This window comes from Myripristis murdjan, chromosome 21, assembly GCF_902150065.1.
Source record: "Myripristis murdjan chromosome 21, fMyrMur1.1, whole genome shotgun sequence".
In the NCBI taxonomy this organism is placed as follows: domain Eukaryota; kingdom Metazoa; phylum Chordata; class Actinopteri; order Holocentriformes; family Holocentridae; genus Myripristis; species Myripristis murdjan.
Window position 1 is genome coordinate 24,775,388 of NC_044000.1, and position 20,758 is coordinate 24,796,145.

Sequence of the window (20,758 nt, forward strand, 5' to 3'; positions counted from 1 at the left end):
GTGGCGCAGCTAAAAGCCGGTAGCTTTCAGCTGAGAGAAGAATAGTGCGGGGGCGTGCTTCGTCGCTGACAGCACCACGGTCTATCAACCTCACGCTGACCTGAGCGCCGACCTTGTGGCGTGTTTTTTCCTCTTGACCTTTGAACCCGCGCATGTTTCGCTTTCACTTCCTCAGGCCGACTACAGCGATGTGTCGTGTTGACTCCTGACAGGACGCGGCCAGGCCTTGCTACGCATTACTGCCCCTTCAAGGATAGTCTGCATCACACACTTCTGCAGCGTGATGTATGCACCAGTGTAATTTCCACCGGGGACTTTTGAAAATTGCTGCTTTGTCCTGGCTGCTTATTTATCTGGCTCTGCGTTGTCATTATCGCCCAAGTAAAAATCTGGCCTTGTGTTGCCGGAGTGGGTATGTCTCATTATATATTGTGACCCCAAATGGCGTGGGGGTGGAAATACATGGTGTTGCTACATCGGGGTTGTCAGCGACACGTCCACCAGTATCTCCGTGTGTCACAACACTGACTTCACAATGACAGTGTGGCCCGTTTTACATGAATATGCTTAGTCCTCGGGGACCCCCAGATATTGTACATGCTATTTAATCAACCGCTCAGCACGGCCTTGACTAATTGAATCAGATGTGCTATAGCCGGAGAACTGAGCACATACAGTGTGAGGAATGTCTGGAGGTCCCCGAGGACTGCATCAAAAACTCCTGCTCTGGCACAGCTATTCTTCTGAATCAGTGGCGTTCATAGATAGCAAGTATCTAGCAAAGTAAGGAGGAAATGTATGCATCTAATTCAAATTCAAACCAAGCTGAATACTGATGCATGTTCTCATCTACACGTCTAAGTATCATATTTCCACGTCAGCTGGTCGACCGTGAGTCATGCGAGGTTGTGTAAAAATGCAGGAAATTCATTTGAACCCTCCTGTTATGTTCACATTTTTGAACATCTTTTATGTTTGGGGTCAATTTGACCCCTGCAGTTTAAATTTCCACAAAATTATTATGACTAAAATTGTTATCAAAGTTTATGTGTCAAGTGCTTTATGTTTCTTTGTTGATTACCTAAGTAGCCCTTTAAATAAAACATAACTCCCTCCCACCCCCACTTATACATCCAGTATTCCTATTAGGCGACAATGGAAAAATATGCAAATCACCATAAAATCTCACTGATTGACCTAAAACTGGAAATAAATATTAATTTTTGGTGTTTTAATGGCTTTATATTATTTCTAAGTACAGATTTTTGTTATTAATAACCAATGCGTTACAAAGTGTGTACAGGACATTGAAAACATATCATCATGTGAATTTCATCTTTACCCGGTAGTATTCATTACAGTAGGAAAACTCATTAAATATGAAGCAAAAAAAAAAAAAGATGTTAATCATTTATTTGGAGACGTTAAACATTGGCTGGGGTCAAATTGACTCCAAACATAATAGGAGGGTTAAATAACGCCAGTGTCCCCCTCACCTTTCAGGCCATAGTTACGCCCCTGGATGTATGGGAGAGACAGAGTAAAGAGAGGCAGAGTGTGTGTGTGTGTGTGTGTGTGTGTGTGTGTGTGTGTGTGTGTGTGTGAGAGTGTGACTTACAAATGGTGAGCATGTTGGGATCTGATGTCTTGCTCGGAGACACACGGCTGTCAGTGGCTTTTACGGAGATTAAACCTGCAATCTTTCAGCTACAGGTTGCTCTCCCTCGCCGGGAGATCACCTTGCTGTGTGCGCCCGCTTACAGGTGGATGTCTCCTTTACCTCTCCCGTTAATTTGTCTCACGGTGAAATCTTTTTATAAATGCTAGCGCGGCATTTATATCTTAATGCATGTTGCATGTTCCCACAAGAATGGCTAGACACCTCAAAGTCACCAGTGATGGATCAGCAAATTAGTGGCCAGCTGTCATACGCTGGTTGCCTGGGCTTTGGAGCCCATCGCTCCTAATCAAGAGCACCTAGCCCTTTTAATATGTTGAAGATAAAGTAACAGGGACCGTGATAGCAATTCTGCTAAATGAGCCATTTGAAAGCACGGCTCATTTTTCATAATCCCAGAGAAGTCAATTAAGGGAGTTCTATAGCTAAGGGAGACCCAAGGAGACATTGAGTTACAATGCCAGAGACGCAAGTGAGTTCTAGTCACAGGAGGAAGAAAAACAACCAAAGTCTCAGTGGAAACACCACAGGGAAATGTAAGGAGCAGCATCTAAAATGAGAAAACAAATGATGGGGTATAAAAATGTCAGACACAGTGACAACGAGACCAATTTTCACGAGCCAGCCAGCTGCTCTCGTAGCCTCTGACAGCAGCAGCAGCAACTAAGTGTCACGCCAGAGAACAAAAGCCAAAACACCCAAATTGCTTGTCAGCGAATGAAAACTGTTGTTTTTATTTTGTTTGGCTCCACTCACCTCCCACGGGACCCACAGAACTACGACGCCATGTCTTGCATTGTCTTGCAGTGACAATGAGTCGGAGCAAGAAATTGTTTTCTGAAATTGAACTCTTGTTGAGAGGCTGATAAACAATTGCTGTTGTTGTGCATGCATCTCTGAACAGCTGAGAATGTATGCATCATTACCTTATCTTTACCTGACAAGAAAACACCGCTCCCTTTTGTCCTCTGCACGTCTTCAAGTTGAAGGTAAGAGAACACACAGGCCTCGCCTCAACAGGAGCAGTGTTTTTACTTAATAACTTCTCTTATGTGAATAAAGCAGCTCCATTTTATCCACATACAGTCATTTCCATATCAGACTCAGCACCTCCTGCACACACTGATACACACATTCTTATACATAGACATGCATGCATGCAGGCTAGGCTGCAGTTGACATGAATTTTAATTCTGGGGTGATAAACTTCCACAAGCCAAGATTTGCTTTGGTCCAGAGGGAGAACTGATTGATCGATTATTCAAGTATGCAGCAGTTCATTTGAATTTTAAGCTTCATGTATCTCACAGTTACATCCAGTTCAGATGAAGGATTCAAATAAATCGTAACTGGAACATGCTTTTTCTCTCTTCTTGCTTCTTTTTTGACCAAAGAATGCTGTGTTGATTTATGAAATCAATTTTATTCATGAATATGAATTTAAATCTCAGGACCAAAAAAAACCCCCCAAAAAACAAATACACCACTGCAACAGTGGCTGATGGGTTAATGCAAGCATTCCAAATTCATTAAAAGTTTTAGGGAAAAACAAAACACTTTCCAGTGCATTTTAGAAACAGCTCGCAGTGCTTGGCTGACTCCCACTTGAAGCAACTTGACAACCTTTCCTTGGGACCACCTCTTGGAAGACATTTCCATCTCTACTGGAAAGAGACTCTGCAAATAAACAAACAAATGCACCCATACTAAAACAATTTATCAATTAACGATCAAACATGCTGTTTATTCCTTTGGCAGGTTTGTGCTTTGCATTAATTATGTGCTGACCTATCAAGCTATTGGTGTACAGAGTTCTTACGTACATACAAGATTTCTGCATTATTTCAGTATGCAGGAAATACAGCAGACAGAGGCTGGAAAGATGGGGGTTGGGGGGTTGGAACAGTGTCAATAAACTGACCATCAATAAACTGAAATCTGAAAACTCAAACACACACAAGCACACACACACAGGGCAGCCCTCTCTGTCTGCAGGAGACGTGATGAATGCATGTAAAAGCCGGCAAAGCCCAAAACTAACAGTGGAGTCATTTTACATTCCAGCAGACCCACGGGCTGATTTGTATACGCACTGCAATAACTCAGGCACACCCAAACTAAAGCCCATCCAATCCGATCCTGCACGGGGCCAAACTCATTTCGAGTAGCCATCTCCCCTGACCTTCATGAATCTCTCATCCCGCTCTTGACAAAGGCTCGGGTCGGGCCAGGGCACCTGCCAGCCTGAATGGCGCAAGTTCAAGGGATCATGGAGAGTGTCGTCTTTGAGAGGAGGTGAAATTAATCACAGCGTCTGTTTATTCACACGCATGCGGCCCCTGATCCTGATTGGAAGCAGACTGAAGATTTGACTCCTCTGCTCTTGCATGCGTAGCGGCCCTGGAGGCCGGCGCTCTGGCCTGCAACAGAGCATGAGCTCATCCCCAGCTGAGGGTGTGTGTGTGTGTGTGTGTGTGTGTGTGTATGTGTCAGGGTGGAGGGGGGTGGGTGGGGAGGGATGCATCGGAGCCAGGGGATGGAGAGGATGTACATATAGGGGCTTGACGGAGGCTCAGAAACAATGAGGTAATGCACAGTCGTCCTGATTTGTATCGCAAAACAGAACTGGAGAAAATGAGACGGGATATTTCCTGGAAGTGCAGCTGCTCCTCTGAGTGTTGTGAACTGCTGCTGCTCTTGCCTTTAGCAGTGTGTGTGTGTGTGTGTGTGTGTGTGGATGTTACAGTGCTACCAAAACAACAACACAAACAAGTCGAGTCTTTCTTACAGCATGATGTAATGTGCTCTTTAAAAGGAAAAGAATCCAGTCCATTACACTTTAACAGTTAAAAAAAACACGTGATGTCATGTTGAGATGTTTCCAGCACAACAGAGCTTCATAGCAGTCATTTTTCCTCTTAAACATCAATCAAAAATGGCAAATCTTGATGTCAAAAAAAGAAGCCTAATTAGGCCAAAGTGCAATTCAGACATGTTGCATTTGAAGTAAGGGGGTGGTGATGATCACAAACACACCCAAAGGTTCACTAACTAGTCAGACAGCTTAGGGGTTTTTTTTAGGTTTCAGACATTTACTAGATAGATAGATAGATAGATAGATAGATAGATAGATAGATAGATGGATAGATAGATAGATAGATGGATAGATGGATAGATACTTTATCCATCCCGAAGGAAATTTGCAAATTAAGCTGCAAACCCACATTTGAAGTGATTTTGCGCTACAGATCCTGATATGAAAAGATAGTTTGCTTTGTGTTAACTATTAAATTGTTTAGATGCTCTTCTTTGAACAGATGGTGAGATTCAAGCATTATTAAAATAGTCACATACATTTTTTTATATATATTTGTATCAATTTCTAGTGGAGGAAAAATCCTAGTTTTGCTGAAAATTTGTTGAAAATCAATTGAAAGCAATGTGCCTTCTTGGGTTTTCAAAAAGTCATTTGGGGAAATGTAGAAAAATCACTGAGGTAGAAGAAGGATGAGGCAGGATGGGAGGAAAGTGGGTGACCCAAAAAAGTAAATCACAATTCTTCATTTCAAAATAACTCCTGGAATGCAATGAACACCACAGCTTGTCGATATTGAAATGGCGTGAGTGTCTGAGAGCGGACTTTTCATTTAGAAGCTCTAATTTGTTCATCAACGACAAACAACGACAGCTTTATTCTTAAAATGTTCATTTTTAATAAGGTGCTGAAAATATTCAACAGTCATACATGTTAATTTTTCCTTTTCCACAGAACAAGGATGTTTAAAACCCCGAGCCCAGGGATGCACTGAGCAGTGCTGCCGGATCTGAGAACATGACCTTTTAACCGTATACACACGCATACACACACGCATACACACACACACACACACACACACACACACACACACACACACACACACACACACACACACACACACACACACACACACACACACACACACACACACACACACACACAGACAGACACGTCAGTCACAGTGTGGAGGACAGAGAGGGGGCTGAATGCACAGCACTGGGCGATTAAGGCAACATGTCACAAGGTAAAAGACGACCCTGTCTGTACAAGGAGAGTAAAAATATAAAATACAAGCATCAGAATATACATCACAGAGCCTTAAACCTCCAAGGAAAACTAATTAAAAACATTTCCCACTGTTTCTGTGCATGGCACGACTGACTGAAAAGAAAGGGATGGGCTCACAAAGACGGAAAGAGAAGTCAAGAACAAGTTAGAATAAAACTTTGCAGATAAATGGTAGGTGAGTTTTGCAGTTTGCCACGCTGAGCGTGTGTGTGTGTGTGTGTGTGTGTGTGTGTGTGAATGTGCTCTGTGGCTATGTCCCTCCGGATCTGGAGCTGAGGTTTGCTGCAATTCCAGTTTTATCAGTCGAGGCATCCAAAAAAATGTCTATTTCCTACCCTCTCCCACAGGGTTTTGTCAGCAGATGCTCAGTTAGCGCAGTGACTCCTGCTGGTGCTTTGGATGAAGAGCGACTTGACGATCACAATGCAATGCAATCCCCACGCTGGTACAATAAAATAAACTCCCTCTGCTCAAGTGTGCCTCGGCAGTGGTCGGTGACACCGCCGAGCATCCTGTCTCAGCGTGCAAGTGTGTCTCTCTCGTACTAACTGTTAGTGTTGTCATCCCTCCAATAAATATTAGTTATAAAAAAAACTGGCTACCATGGAAAACAAAATGTTAAAAACTATATAAAAAAAAACAAACCCTCCCGAAACAAATACACAAACCCATTAAAGTTCAAAAACGTCCCATAAACGAACACCATTATCTGTAAATAGGTAGAACAGCTTCAATGAGAACAACTTCTGAAATGTGAATGTGCAACAGACGTCCAAACACATGCTCGTTCAGCAGTTCAGGTGACACAGAGTGGCTACTTCTACATCATTAACAGTTCATTAGGAAAAAAAAAAAAAAAAAAGAAAAGAAAAAAAAACACACTGGGGCTGCATCGCAAAGGCTTATCCAATCCCAGTGCACATCTCTGGCAGGCGACCAGAGTGACGTCCAATCATTTAGGTAGATCATTTTCAGTCTTGCATAATATTAGACTTGAGAGGGTAATAAAAGGTAATATGACTGTCTCTCAATGACAGGCAGTATCACAGGTCACTTAGCAGCGTCGGGCCAGTGGCGGCTCCCCGGCTAGTCGTGGCCCACAGTTTTGAGCGGCATTTAAACACCGGGAGGTCCCTTGTTAGACCCGACTCAGCACAGCCAGCCCCGCTGATTGGCTGATGAGGACGCCCAATTATCGTCATTTACCTCCTCGTTAAGGGCCGCCGCTTGACGCTGCCGTCGGTGCCGTCCACCTTGCACCGGTGTTGATTACAGGGCAAATGGGAAGGGCATGACACTGACTCGGGGAGCAGCTCCTGGGCTTTCATCTAGGAAAAGTGAGCTGAACAGCCACACGGGGGCGACACTGAGAACACCGTTAAATATTAAATCTGTAAACAACGACAGTCCCTCATGCCACGACTTTGTTTAAAAAAAAAACAACAAAAAAAAACATTAAACCGTTCACAAATGTTTGTCGACATACAAACAAAGGCTGACATATAAAAAAAAAAACAGACCATAATGCGTCAGATAGTCATGTGGCGCCGAGTCGTGAGTAAACATTGCCATGGTAACCCTTCTGAGGCAGCCATACAGTGACTAAAACACGACGCATCGCTGCTGTTGCAAAGACACACATTTACATCATAAAATATCTGAGAGAGCGCTGGCCTTCCCCTTGCTCTCCCTTGTTTTTCCTCTTGTGCAAGAATTATTATTCAGTCTTTAATTTCATTTTTTTTTTTTTTTTCCCCCGCTGGTGGTGTCAAACAGAGACAAAGACGTCCAGGTAGAGGCGGTCGTAAGACTCCCTGAAGAAGAGGATGAGGACCAGGCTGAAGAGACAGGAGCCGGTCAAACACCAGTTCAGCCACGACAGTTCTGCACGGAGGAGAGAGAAGGAGAGAGCAAATGTAAATAAGTAAATACATCTTTATTTATAGAGCACTTTTTAAAACAGTTACAAGGGGTTTCACACAAATGCACAGACAAACAAATAGATTAAGAAACGAGGAGCACAGATGGAGAGGACATATAGATCCTGAGTCATTTCAAAGATCTTCAATAGGGATCCATGGAAAGGCTTGCCTAAAATCTTAAGAAGCCGCTTCAAACAGTCACATCACCTTTTGATTTGCATCAAAAGCAGGGGATGGATTGGATGGAAGGTCATGATTTGAGGATCGGAGCGGTCGAGGATGGGGAATGAGGAGATCGGAGATGTAACTGGCGGCAAGGTCATGTCAAGCTTTATTATGTACTCTAAATTTTACAGGGAACCAATGGAGGGAGGCAAGAGCAGGGGTAATATGGGACCTACAGTGAGTTCTACAGCGAGGCATGTATAGAGGGAACTACAGTAATCGGGACAGGAGAAAATAAAGTGTGAATTAGAAGTTTAAGTTCCCTAGAAGACAAGATATTTCTGATTTTTGCAATATCTTTGCATTGAAGATCAAGGCAAAGCTGATCAAAAGACCAGTGACAAGCTTAATTTGGGCCGAGGATCGTCCCGTGTCTTGACGGACAGCCAATTGGATCCTCCGGCTCAGGGCCGGTGAAATTTTTTTGGGTCTACCACTCGACTTTTTTGTTCCATAACCCTCAGGATCTTTTAAGAAGTTTAAAATGACTGTCTTACTGCGTCCAACCTCAGCAGCAATGGCACGCTGCAAGAGGCCTTGTTGTTGGGCCTTGCTTATGCAGCTCAACAATCCGACCACGTTCAAAGACAGAAAGTTTTTTTTGCCTTTGCCATCAGGAGGTCATGACAGTGTGGATACCTGACAGAAAATGACACTGAATCCACATTTTTGCCAAGATTTGGGCTTTTAAAGGCTGTGGTCTTAAACTTTTGATCAGCTGATGAACAGCCTATTTCAGTTTAATGGTTGTTTGCAATAAATTGCTTACTCAAGTTTATTTTTGTCTCACTCCCATTTCTTCTTTTTGCATTTTGAAGCTCTACTTAGAACCTTCTTAAGATCCAACAGTGCAAAATGTAAATTCTTGTAATTTCTCAACTGGTCTTGAAATTTTGATCAGGAGTGTATATGGGTCAAAGGTGATGCCAAGATTCTTAGAGGTAGATTTGATATTAGAGTGACGTGGGCCAATAAACTGACCAAGTTACCAGTTATTGTAGACATTTAGCTGGAAATTTAGGTGTTACATTTTAGGCATTTAGCTGCAAGAACAACTCATTATTAATAAGCAAGTAGGTGGTTCACAGTCCAGCTCAAGGACACTTCAACAGACCACATGGACCCTGATGGAAACACACGTATTGGCTGTTGCAGAGACTGAACACATGATCTGTTTATAACATGACACTTACACTTAGGCCTGAGAGAATATCAATATTAATTCGATAACATGAAATGAGACTAGATATGTGGGATTTTGGATATTGTAATATTGTGACATGGCATAAATGTTGTCTTTTTCCTGGTATTAAAAGCTGCACTGCAGTAAAGGGAGGCAGTTTTCTGAAGTTATTAGACTGTTTTAGCTTTATTATAAGCCTCTACTTGCTTGGTGATCAAATCCACATTACTAATGGTTGTTTATCAAAAATCCTGTGTGTGTAAATATCTAATTAAAGCATCAATAGTGAACCCTACAATACTGGCAGCAAGGTATTGAACCAAAGCTATGATATTTGATTCTGTCTATATTGACCAGCACTATTTACACTCACATATTGGGTTGTATCTGACAAAATCTGAACCAGAAACAAACCCTGTGTTCAAAACTTTGCCTCAGAGAGCTGAGAACCAGGCCTCAACATGTGAGCATGTGTTCCTTCATAATGACGTATGAGTAAATCTACACAGATCCAGAAACCTAATGAGAGCTAGAATGAAGTGTCACTGAATAATTTATGAATAATATATAGGACTAATGTATAATCAATAGGAATCCCAGCCATTCTTACAGCACAGGAAATAAGAACCACCTGCAGTCCGTCTATCATGATTCTGAATAATTCAATGATATTGGGAGTGTTTCCCCATTATCATTGACCTGCACTTGAACCTAAACACGATTCACAATGAGGTATTCTATTTTCTCTGTTCTGTTCAAGCTCCATTAACCAGAGGAAAGGTGCGCAGGCTGTCTGCAGTAATGCTGGATATGAAGGGCACCTGGAAAGCTTGTTCGACTGCACCGAGCCACCGGCTTCTCTTACCTCATCAGCACACAGACAAGCAATCTCTTTCTTGTACACCCTCTTTCTATCGCACACACAAAGATACACACACACACCACACCACACTTGATACAAACATCTAATCTGGACAAAAGCCAAATCAATAAAATCGTCCTTTCAGATAACTTTAGCAGCGCTCAATACAAAGCCAGCTGCCTCGACACCATGTGGGCAAACTGTTTGAGGTCTTGGGTTTAGACTGACAGAGACGTTACGCGGGGTCTTCGCTGCGCCGCGGCAACGGCCAACTGCTCAGCCAAGACGGAGGACGCGGCGGCAGCAGGCAGCTGCTGGGGTCCTGATAACCGGCCAGACTAAATATAGAGAAATCAGGTCATAACACACAACCAAGCCCCGGGGACCCCAGCGAGAGCAATGCATCTCAATTCACACCGGGCCCGGCTAGATTGCAGTGGACCAGCCTCTCATAATGTCGTCAATCAATTGCCCCGGCCTAAAGAGAGCGCCAGATCGATGCACAGAGAGACTGGAGCTTGGACAGCACCGCCTAGCCTCTCTGGGATAAATTATATAATTTGGCAGTTAGGCACAAACCACTGTGCACTTGGGCCATCCCCAACTCCACCGCACACGGGCACACAACGCGGATGGTTGGAAAAGACAGGAGATATGGAGGCGAGATAAGGGTGGAGGGGGGGGGACAAAGGGCCCGGCGAAAAGGTCTGAAAGGGAATGAAGGTGAGCGATTGGGTGAGGGTGTTTGCAGTATGGTGTCGAGACTCCAAAAGCGACCTCATTAATCAGGGGTGTGTGAGCCGGACAGCAGGAGACCTGGCATGGAGGCAGGTTAATGGAGCTGTGTTTATCTGACCCGCCGTCTCTCCATCTAGCTCTTTCCTCTCTCGCGCTCACATGTATACCTAACACAGACTCATCCATTTCACACTGAAGACTCACCATCTAAGTGTGTGTGTGTGTGTGTGTGTGCACGCGTGTGTTTAGGCCTGCAGCCTTGAATGAATGCTAATGCCGGCCCAAGGACCTCTTGGGTAATTCAATCAGGTGCTGTGTTAAAAATGGATAAGCGGCTCAATCGCTCCCATATGACACACCAAGTACAAGGAGGGGCCTGGAGCAAAAATGTGGGGGGAACGGCACGGGAGCCAAGGAAAACCTATAGAAATGTTTTAACAGTAGGAGAGGAGAGGAGAGGAGAGAAGAGAGGAGAGGAGAGGAGAGGAATTACATCACTCCAATTTCAGATTGGATATACCTGGATATACCTGCTTGGTTAAATTGATTTTAAAGTACAGCCAGGTCTGACCCAAGCTATGTTGCAGGCCTTTAAACCCCCTATAAACCAGTGTGCCGCCACAAATCCTCGCCACTCTTGGCTGAAGCCTTACACTGACCAGCCTCTGGCACCGGAACAACCTGCCAAGGAGCTCAGATTTGTAAACTCGAGACATTTTTTAATTGCTTGTAACATTTTTTTTTTTTTTTAATTGAGCAGCTTTTATGAGATGTGCTTCATCCATTTTTTTAAATATTGTTTTGTTTTACCCTGAAGCAACAAAAAGTAAACCATTTGACCAGATGATGGCACAACAACAAACAACACTTGGATGAGTGACTCCTGAACTGCAGGGTCTAAATTCAAATTGTATGCCCGCTTAAATTCCTTGGATATGGCCAAACTCCCCAGTAACAAGTTTTCATTTCCGCAAAATAGATCTTCTGCCCTTTTGAATTTCTCACAAGAAAGCGGGGCATATTTCCTGCATGCTGAATACTACTCCATCCACACATTCACAAAAAGGACAAGTGGTGTGCTCAACTCGAAAAGTTAAAACTTTGACAGCTGCCGACTCGCAAAATATCAACTACAAAAACCGTTTGCGCTCACAAAACTCAGTAAACAGCTTTTTAATTGACACTGCAACAGACACACTCAGAAAGGCTGAGGGCTGAAATGTGTTTGTTTTGTCTGTGGCTATGTAAATTAAAAAGTTGTATACTGAACTGTGTGAGTGCAGACACACTTTGGAGTCCATCTAAACTTCATATCCATATAAGCCATCCTGTTTGCCGAGGAGCGCCGAGTTCATCAGGCTACATTTGGTCAAACTGGCAGTCTTTCAAATGTCAAAATATTATGCGCCATTTAAACTGCAGTTGCAGGACTATCACCGGGAGGCTCTGACTTTGAGATGTAGACCTTCTCCATAATTACATATCAAGCTTCTATTATCACTGTAAAATTATTTGCACCATGGGCTTGAACCCTGCTAATGACACCAGCGACTACATCATTACTGTTGTTAATAAGAGAGGAGAAGATGAGCAGTTAGGCAGCCATGCTTCACGCAAGGAAAAACTCGAAAGGCAATAATGGCGGAGGAGCAATTCAACTGTGAACTGATGCTTTAACCAAAGCATCACAATTGGACATCAGCCACAAAAACAATTCAACTCATCACCACTGCCATGCAGGGCGGGATCCAGATTACTCTCAGCTGGGGGGACACAGGGGGGAACAACAGTTCAATACATCCATGTATTGTGCAAGAACAACACTATTTGCAGCACTGTCAATTTTCACATATTGCAATATTTACTGTTGTTTTTAATAATGATAATCAATAGTCTCAACTCTGTGTGGCTGATACTGGGGAGGACACGTTTGCCAGCATGTGTCAAAAGAACACCCTGAATTCTGCAATAAATACATCGGTACTGCACAGATTAACAACTACATATCCAGTATAGTTTTGTCATAAAAAGTGAACACTCAATCTTTTAGACTCAGTACAGTGTTTTTTAAAAACAAAGCATAAAGTTACGTTTATTCATCACAAATCCATTTAAACCCTGCAACACTGAACTGACCCTGTATTTAGCTCCACCTGCCTCTCCTCCACCTGACTCTTCCCTGCTCCTGATACCAGGATTCTCTGACAAATGAAAACAACATTAAAAATAAATCAAACTAACACTATGCTTGGTAGGCTTTCTCTGTTTTATTAATTCTGAGTTGGTCTGCATTTGAAAAAAAAAAAAAAGATTGACATAAGCCATATGAGACCCTGTGTCTTGCTCTCCTGTTGTCAAGTTACTGCCCTCCTAATAAAAACATGGCACGGCTGCAGTGATGCATGTGTAAGCAAAAGGCCCTAAACACAGATATACCCTATTTTAAGGGATAAACTTACATTTATTAATTACAAACAAAAGATATGAGCAGACCTCACACCCTGCAGCTCCACCTGCCTCTTCTCTGCTGCCTGTGCCAAGGTTCACCTGACATAATGATCCATGATATTGTAAATAAATGGTAAATTATGGCTTATGTCCCTATTGGACTATGTTAGGTAAATACAGGCTTGGTTAGCATACACTACTCTGTTTAAAAAAAGCTCCTTATATCATTCCTGGATGGATTTATATTATTTTTGGGGCAGCAGTGGTTGAAATGATGTTCAAATGTCAAGTAAAATGCTTATAACTTTTTGATAATTTCCCCACAAAGCCATGCTATTGGGCAAGGGACACTCAAAACAATTTTAGGACTCAAGGTCGACGCTGCAGCTGACCCCTCTCTGCTTCAACTGGGCACTGAGCAGCATCACTGCATCCAGTACAATTCAAAATAAAATGTCAGATTTTTTTTCCCCAGCATAATTATTGAAGGGGACAAGTGTAAAGCCCGAGATATACTTGCTTTTAACTATATGTTTGTGTACGCGTGAAAGCTACCTTGCATATCCTGCACCCGTTTCATGCATTGGATGTGTATGTCTTAAAAATTAACGCTACGCTCCACAAGGCAGCGAGTATATATCCAGCTTTACTGTTTCTAACCACATCCTCCCATGAAACTCTGATCATAAGGGGGGTGGGTGTGCCCGCATGAACCCACGGAAGATCCGTCTCTGCTGCCATGAACTCTAACAGGTTCTCTGTGAAGGCGTCGCCACGTACAGAGGACATCACTGCGAACGTCGGACAGTTCATCTTATTAATAGGCTATTATAGTGGCTGCCACACTCAGCAGATTGGTGCTACAGATGAAGATGGAGACGTGAGAGGACAGGCGTCTTATGGCCTTAATCAGTCATAATTGAGGTCAATGCGGCGTTGTAATTAATGTGAGTTCTCAGTAGGACTCAATGTGCCTTTTACAGCGGCCTCGAGAAGAGAGGGCTGACACCTCGAGACACATAGGCGAGCTCACCACAAAAAAAAACAAGATCATCCATCATGGGATTAAAGCTTCTAACTATTTCCAATTTACAATGCACGGGAAAACTGTAGAATGATGGAAGGGCTGAGCGCACCTACAATCTCAGCATCATTCAAAATGACAGTCTAAGCGTACGCATGTGTGTGTGTGTGTACTTTGTATCTGTTCACTTGTGGTAACCGAGCTAATGCGCTGCTTTTCGTTCAGCGTCAATGTTACCTCTCGCTCATGACTCAAACATCTCCCAAAAATAAAAACAGCAAAACAAAACAGTAAAAAAAAAAAAAAAAACAGCCTTCATTCTCTCAGGAATGACTGAGCTCTACAAAGAAAGGTTGTTTTTGTTGGTTTTTTTGAACACCTCCGTACTCTACATGGGGGGTTGAAAAAGTCAGTCTGCATCTTCACTTCAGTTGAGCACGCAAAGTTTAAAAAAAAACTTCTTGCAGCTGAAGAACAGCGGCAATTATTTCACTGCTGTGAATAATCCCTGCTTGCTGTATGCAGGAGAATTTAACAGCACACAGCTGAGCGGCAAACCGGCGCCGCCCCTTCCCTCCTCGCTTTCCTCCTCCGTCTCCTCCTCCTCCTCTTCCTCCACAAAGCATCTGACGCTCTCTAGCTCCACAATGCTCCTTACCACTTTGTATTCCGCCCGGCGCGTCGAGCTAAATCACAGAAACACACAGCAGATGAAATCGAAAAAGAGCAACAAGTGCAGATATATGGCTGGGAGGCTCCATTCATGTTTCTCAGACACGGGGTCCGGAGACTTCGGGAATTTAAAACATGACAACGGGGCCGGGGGCCGGTGAAGGCTCACTGAACCAAGACCAGCTCCTCTCCCCGTTATTAAAATGGACGAGGAGGTAAATTCATAAATGCTTCTCCGCTTACAAGGAAATGGAGCCATGATTCAGAATGCATAATTGGCCAGTGGACAGGAAAAAGGAAATCCAAAAAATGAACTGTAACCTGGAAATAAATGAAAATCTTTGCGGCCGGGGATTGCCAATTTTCAAAACCAGAGGGTGAGAGGGTTTTTGAAAAGTCAGGGCTCATGCAGAATTTATCAACTTTGAAGTCTGCATATTACCTGCCGCATCCATTATGGAGCTACAGAGAGGAAATTAGAGTAATGAGACAGCCCACTAGAATGCTTTCATGGGGAATTTGCATAATAATCATTCATCTACTGAAGAACGATCTCTTCAGCAGAACGTAACACAGCTGTTTTCTGGAGGAAACTTCAGTTTTGTTCTGCCCGCCGGCTGATGGAAGCTTTTCAGAATAGAAACAAACCTCCAAAACAGCAGTCGGCTACACGCCAGAGCTGGCTAACTCAGCTGCCACAAGCTTTTTTTTTTTTTTTTTTTTTTTTTTAACTTGTAAGACTGAAGTCGCTCATGTTAAATTGTTATCTACAAGCTTATATGTGCTGCATGCCCAAGTTTAAAGCGGCGTGTGTGAGCTATCTGACAAGAGGGCTCCGATGAATCGCGGGCTATGAGACAACTTCAGGGTGGGATGTGAAGCACAGAGCAACAAAAACCTCCATCATCACAGCTTGATCTTCTCCTCAGCTGTCACAGGCAAGTTGTCAGGATTCATCTTAGCACATCAAGATGTCTCTGGGTTGCCCACACACACATAAACACACACACACACACACACAAACGCACACACAACCATTCCTCGATATCCACGCTGAGCATGCGGATATTCACCCACTACCATGCAGGCACACATACATACAGCCAGCCACACACACACACACACACACACACACTCTTCTGTCCACATCAAGCAGTCTATCATTCAGCACCACAGAGGGGGAAGCAGAGCAGAGGATACATCATGTATTCTTTATGAGCCTTTCCTTTGTCAGTGTGTGTGTGTGTGTGTGTGTGTGTGATACCCTGCAGCTGCTATGTCTCTATTTACCTGATGCTCTGTGTGTCCACACCCTGTCTGGGATACACTGCCATCTAATCCATGATTTATCACTCGTATACCAGCAGCGAAAGGAATTCAAAACACATTACCTGTGATCAGGACTTCAATCTAACAAGTTCCTGAAACCTTCATCTGTTCCTCTGTCACCGCACTCCTGTGTGTTTATCAAACTAAACCGAACTAAACTTCTGCAGCTCTGTGCTCAGCCCCATGAAACGGAAAGGACATCAAAAGCAGCCAAGTGCTGCTTAGACCAATTTTGGCTAAAGCTGGTAAATTTGCCTTCGCTACAAACCATTTTGGAAGGCAAACAATCACAGTGTTATTCTATGCTAAAAAGCCGGTCGGGTCGGAAAATAGTGAGAGCGACAGGTGAATTTTGGGATGTATCTGCCACGGCACAAGTGATTCTCAGACTGTGGTCTTTGAAGAGATTTCCACAGAAACCACAGTAACATCAGGAATAGTTTATTTTCCCTATGATAAAACCTCACTCTGTTTTTTTAATGCATGCTATCCAACCTGGCCTGTATAACAATAGATGCTGCTGCATTTGCTCTATCGGCACATGTAAGGTAATATTTTTCACAGAACACCTTAGGATACACATCTAATTAGTAACCTTCATTTAACCAGGCAAGTCATTAAGAACAATGTTTTTATTCGGCGACCTGGCTAAACGCAAAGCCTCCTGGGGGGGTGGAATAACCCTTAAGACTCTCAAAAATATCATATTTTTACCACCGAACTCTCTCTCTCTCACAGTGTGTGCGATCACATTCAAACTTAAGGTCTTGTGTTAGAAATCTAGCTGAATACACCTGACTATATATTTTTCAGCATACACTATATTTCATATATTCAACATGTCCTATAAGAATAGATGCTGCTACTATTTGTTCTATCGGCAAATGGCAGGTGTCATTTCTCCCAGCAAACACTGAATTACAGTTATAATCACCTCCTAAAATTATTTCAGTGGAATGTAAAACCTAACCGATTTCTATATTGCTAACCCAGCATAGGTACATTTTATGCCAGGCACATTTTAGGTAGCGTAATTTTCCGGTACACTGGGATAATGCAGAAAAATGCCAGGCAGTTCTGCTGATATTATTTTTTTAGAGAAGGAAGGTCGCTTTAAGAGGACACCATTTCCAGATTGGCTGCAGCTAGACAGCTGGGTGCAGCCTATTAACAACATAATCTAAGCTACACAATGACCTTTTTGTCATCTGCGTTCGCCTGGAGGAAAACTTGAGAAACTGAAAGTGGAAAAAAAATAAATAAATAAATACTTGGTTGGATGAATGAGCTCTTTCAGTTGCATGAAGGATCAGAAATTTGAATGTTTATCTGTGAAAGTACAGTTTTAGGGAAACTCTGAATGACGCTGAGGGCTGCAGACAGCCAGGAGACATGACATACATAGACACTGAAAAGCGCATGCATGCAAAAACACCCGCCAGTTGTTTTTTTTATGGGTTTTGTACAGTTAATTCATGACAAATCATCCTAATTACAGAATGCACAACACTGACTACTCTAATTATAGCTTTCATTCGCACTCCTACTACCTCCTCATGTACAGTGTTAAAAAATTAAGGTCTATGGCCTTATGCGAGGCTGTGGCAGAAGACTGCTTTGAGAACAGCTGCTCTAGACAGGAGAAATTGGTTTCTTGCCCTAGCTGTAACATACGCACACACTGCCTGACTGTCATACTTGTTAGTGGGCTCTAAAGACCCTGAACACCCCGCGGCTGTTCAGGTCAAACAAGAAGCATATCCACCTGCACTGGCAAGGCAATCCAGCAGGAAGGATCAAGATACAGTTGTCAGGCAACAGCTGTCAGTAGCCTCACGGCAATTGGGAGAACTTGGCAGTGGAGGAGGATGAACCTCGTGAATATTTATGAGGATCTGAAAATATATCTCCTATTTACTAAAACAAAGAGGGGAGAGGGAATGAGTCAGATTGCCTTGAAGATTTATCTGTCATTCCAGGTGATTGTCTCCTGCAAACTTAACGGGGAAGGTTAATGAGAGACAAAAAGGTTGGCCAAAAAAAAAAAAAAAAACACAACAGAGATGGGTTCACAGAAAAACTTGAGGACCTGTGCACACACACACACACACTCATATTGACGCATACCCACACACAGACACAATTCATATGGTTGGCTGAGCACTGTTTACTTATGATTTCTCTGGCTCTTGTGAAAACCGTGGAGACAGATGAAAAGGAGACGGTGCGTTGTCCTCTCTGCTGTGGGCCTACATTATTCTATCAAACTATGCCAGGCTTCCAGCTCAAACACAAAACTCGGGCTAAATTAAAACACAAAGTTTCTCTCCTTTCATGCTGAATGTGTCAAGTCTAGGAACGTCATTTTCCCCATCCTCCGCCGATCCTCGTCGTTTTCTCCCAGGCTTGGATCCCGCATCCGGAAAGCACCTTTTGTCTTGCGCTCAAAAAACACGACTTGACTTTTAATGTTTTAGTCTAATCAGCATCTTTCCGGGGAAATCACTGACACGATTCCACCTGCCAAATCCTGTCCTGTCTGTCAGACCTCATTTCCTTTTCCATCAAGAAGAGCTGCTATGCTGCTATGTTTAGCTTAAAAAAAAAAAAAAAAAAAAAAATTACAGACGTGCTTCCATACCAGCAATGTTTCAAACCAATTGTTCCTGCTTTTCCCTCACTGAACCTGCAAAGTAACTCAGTACAGCCAGTCCTGTGTTCACTGTACTATTTTCAGTGTTTCCAGAGCAAATCACCGGAACAACTATTACACGTAAAACACTCTCAGACTCAGGCTTAGACAACCTGGATGGGGGAAATGAACAGAAAACTACAACTGTCAATAAGCCCTTCAGTGAGGCGCACAAGACATGTAAAAGTGCTGTTCAACCTTGTTTGTTTGTTTGTTTGTTTTTATTTAACCTTTAGTGAACCAGGCAGGTCACAGTGCATAAAATGAAATTTGAGTGGATTTAGGTGGTTATTTTTAAAGAAAGCTATGTGGTGGATAAGTCAAATTGAATAAATCAATTAAAATCAAATATCAAATTATCTATATTTATTTATTTATTATTCATATTTACATTTATAAATAAATTTATATTATACAAAATGCACATACATTTTTTTTTTTTTTACAAATTTCTAATACATATATTTTTATATTTCTTATTTCTTTTCCTATTTAATTATAATTTTACTTGTGCTTTATAAGCACAAGTAAGCACAAGCATGTTATATGTTATATAACATATTCTACTCTTGAAAATTTGAGCAACTGCAACTGACCCAATTTCCCCTCAGGGATAAATAAAGTATTTCTGATTCTGAAATTTTTCAAAATGGGTGAACTATCCCTTTAATGCCCAACTCTTCTGCTAGAGCCGATCAGTGGCCAATAAGAAAACACTGGATTTGGCCCAGTATGCCTTCAGGAGAAAATATAAATTCATCTGAATTCATATTTTATATTACAGTAGTGGAGTTCGCCATATGCTTGTTAGTCTTTACCGCCCAGGCAGTCCTCCAGTCTTACCTGTACAGTAGAAGGTGAGGAAGAAGAGCAGCAGGCCTGTCACCAGGTTGCCCAAGAAGGTGACCACTCCGCAGGTGATGCCTTCAGGGACCGGGTACACTGTCTCGATGAAGAGCTCGAAGAAGATGGGCACGCTGCTGTTGATGAAGATGCCCACCAGGATGCAGGAAGTGTAGAGGGTGGCTGCAAAAGTTTAAGGAAACAAGTTCAACGCCAGGTCAAGTTTTAATTCGCACTTTAAATTTGCTGACGGGAGAGAAGCTGTGAGGAAAACGAGGCTGCACTCTATTTGCTGCGGCAGTGCTCTTTTTGGGATTTTATGTATAGTACCATGCTGTAATGGGGTACACTCTGTTCCAGCAGCTCTTTAAACAGTGTCGGCCGAGCTCCTGGTCAAGCAGCAGTCATGTTTTGTGTGCTATCTTCCCGACGCCTCGCCATTTGCCTTCACCAGCCCTGAGTTTTCTGACGGACAGTCATCCTGAATTAACATTTCACTTCGACATTTGCAGAAGAAATTGTATGTGAATTCTAGATGCTAATAGTGAGTCAGGAGACAGTTCACAGGAAATGGCTGTTTATCAAGCATCTTAGAGCGCCTTCACACACAGCATTAACATCCGTCTCACATGGATTCTCTCCAATATACACCCTGATATCGAATTTCTCATTCCACGGGCAAAAAAAAAAAAAAAATGCAGATTGTCATGCAGCGAAGTAAACACCTTGTCTCACTCGTGCCCCATACATAAATATCCTCCTTGACAGGGCTGTTACTATTGGTGCTGCCTGCCAGCTGTTTGTTTTGTTTGCACTTCATGGTTAAATCTATGCACAAATATTTATTTTTGTTTATGTAGTTGCTATATGTGGATTGGAGAAATAATCCCTTCACACTGGGTTGTTAACCTGTCCAAATACACTCCTGGCCACTCCTGGAGCTAGTCTGGAAAAGAGGGTATTCAGTGAGCCTTGGCTGTATGTACACCTGGATTTTATGCAATGATTCTTTGGGTCGGGACAAACCATTCATTGAA

The 20,758-nt window shown here is 42.8% G+C and overlaps 1 protein-coding gene across 1 annotated transcript in view; it reads right to left on the reverse strand.

The window, feature by feature from the left end:
• Positions 1–7,224: 7,224 nt before the first annotated feature.
• The window catches only part of slc49a4 (solute carrier family 49 member 4), a 49,169-nt gene continuing 35,635 nt past the window's right edge, over positions 7,225–20,758 (reverse strand). The window contains exons 8-9 of the mRNA XM_030080481.1: positions 19,722–19,904; positions 7,225–7,667 (exon numbers count right to left, since the gene is read on the reverse strand). Of these exons, the coding sequence (XP_029936341.1) occupies positions 7,552–7,667; positions 19,722–19,904 (299 nt within the window). The 3' untranslated portion in view covers positions 7,225–7,551. The remainder of the gene's footprint in view (positions 7,668–19,721; positions 19,905–20,758) is intronic.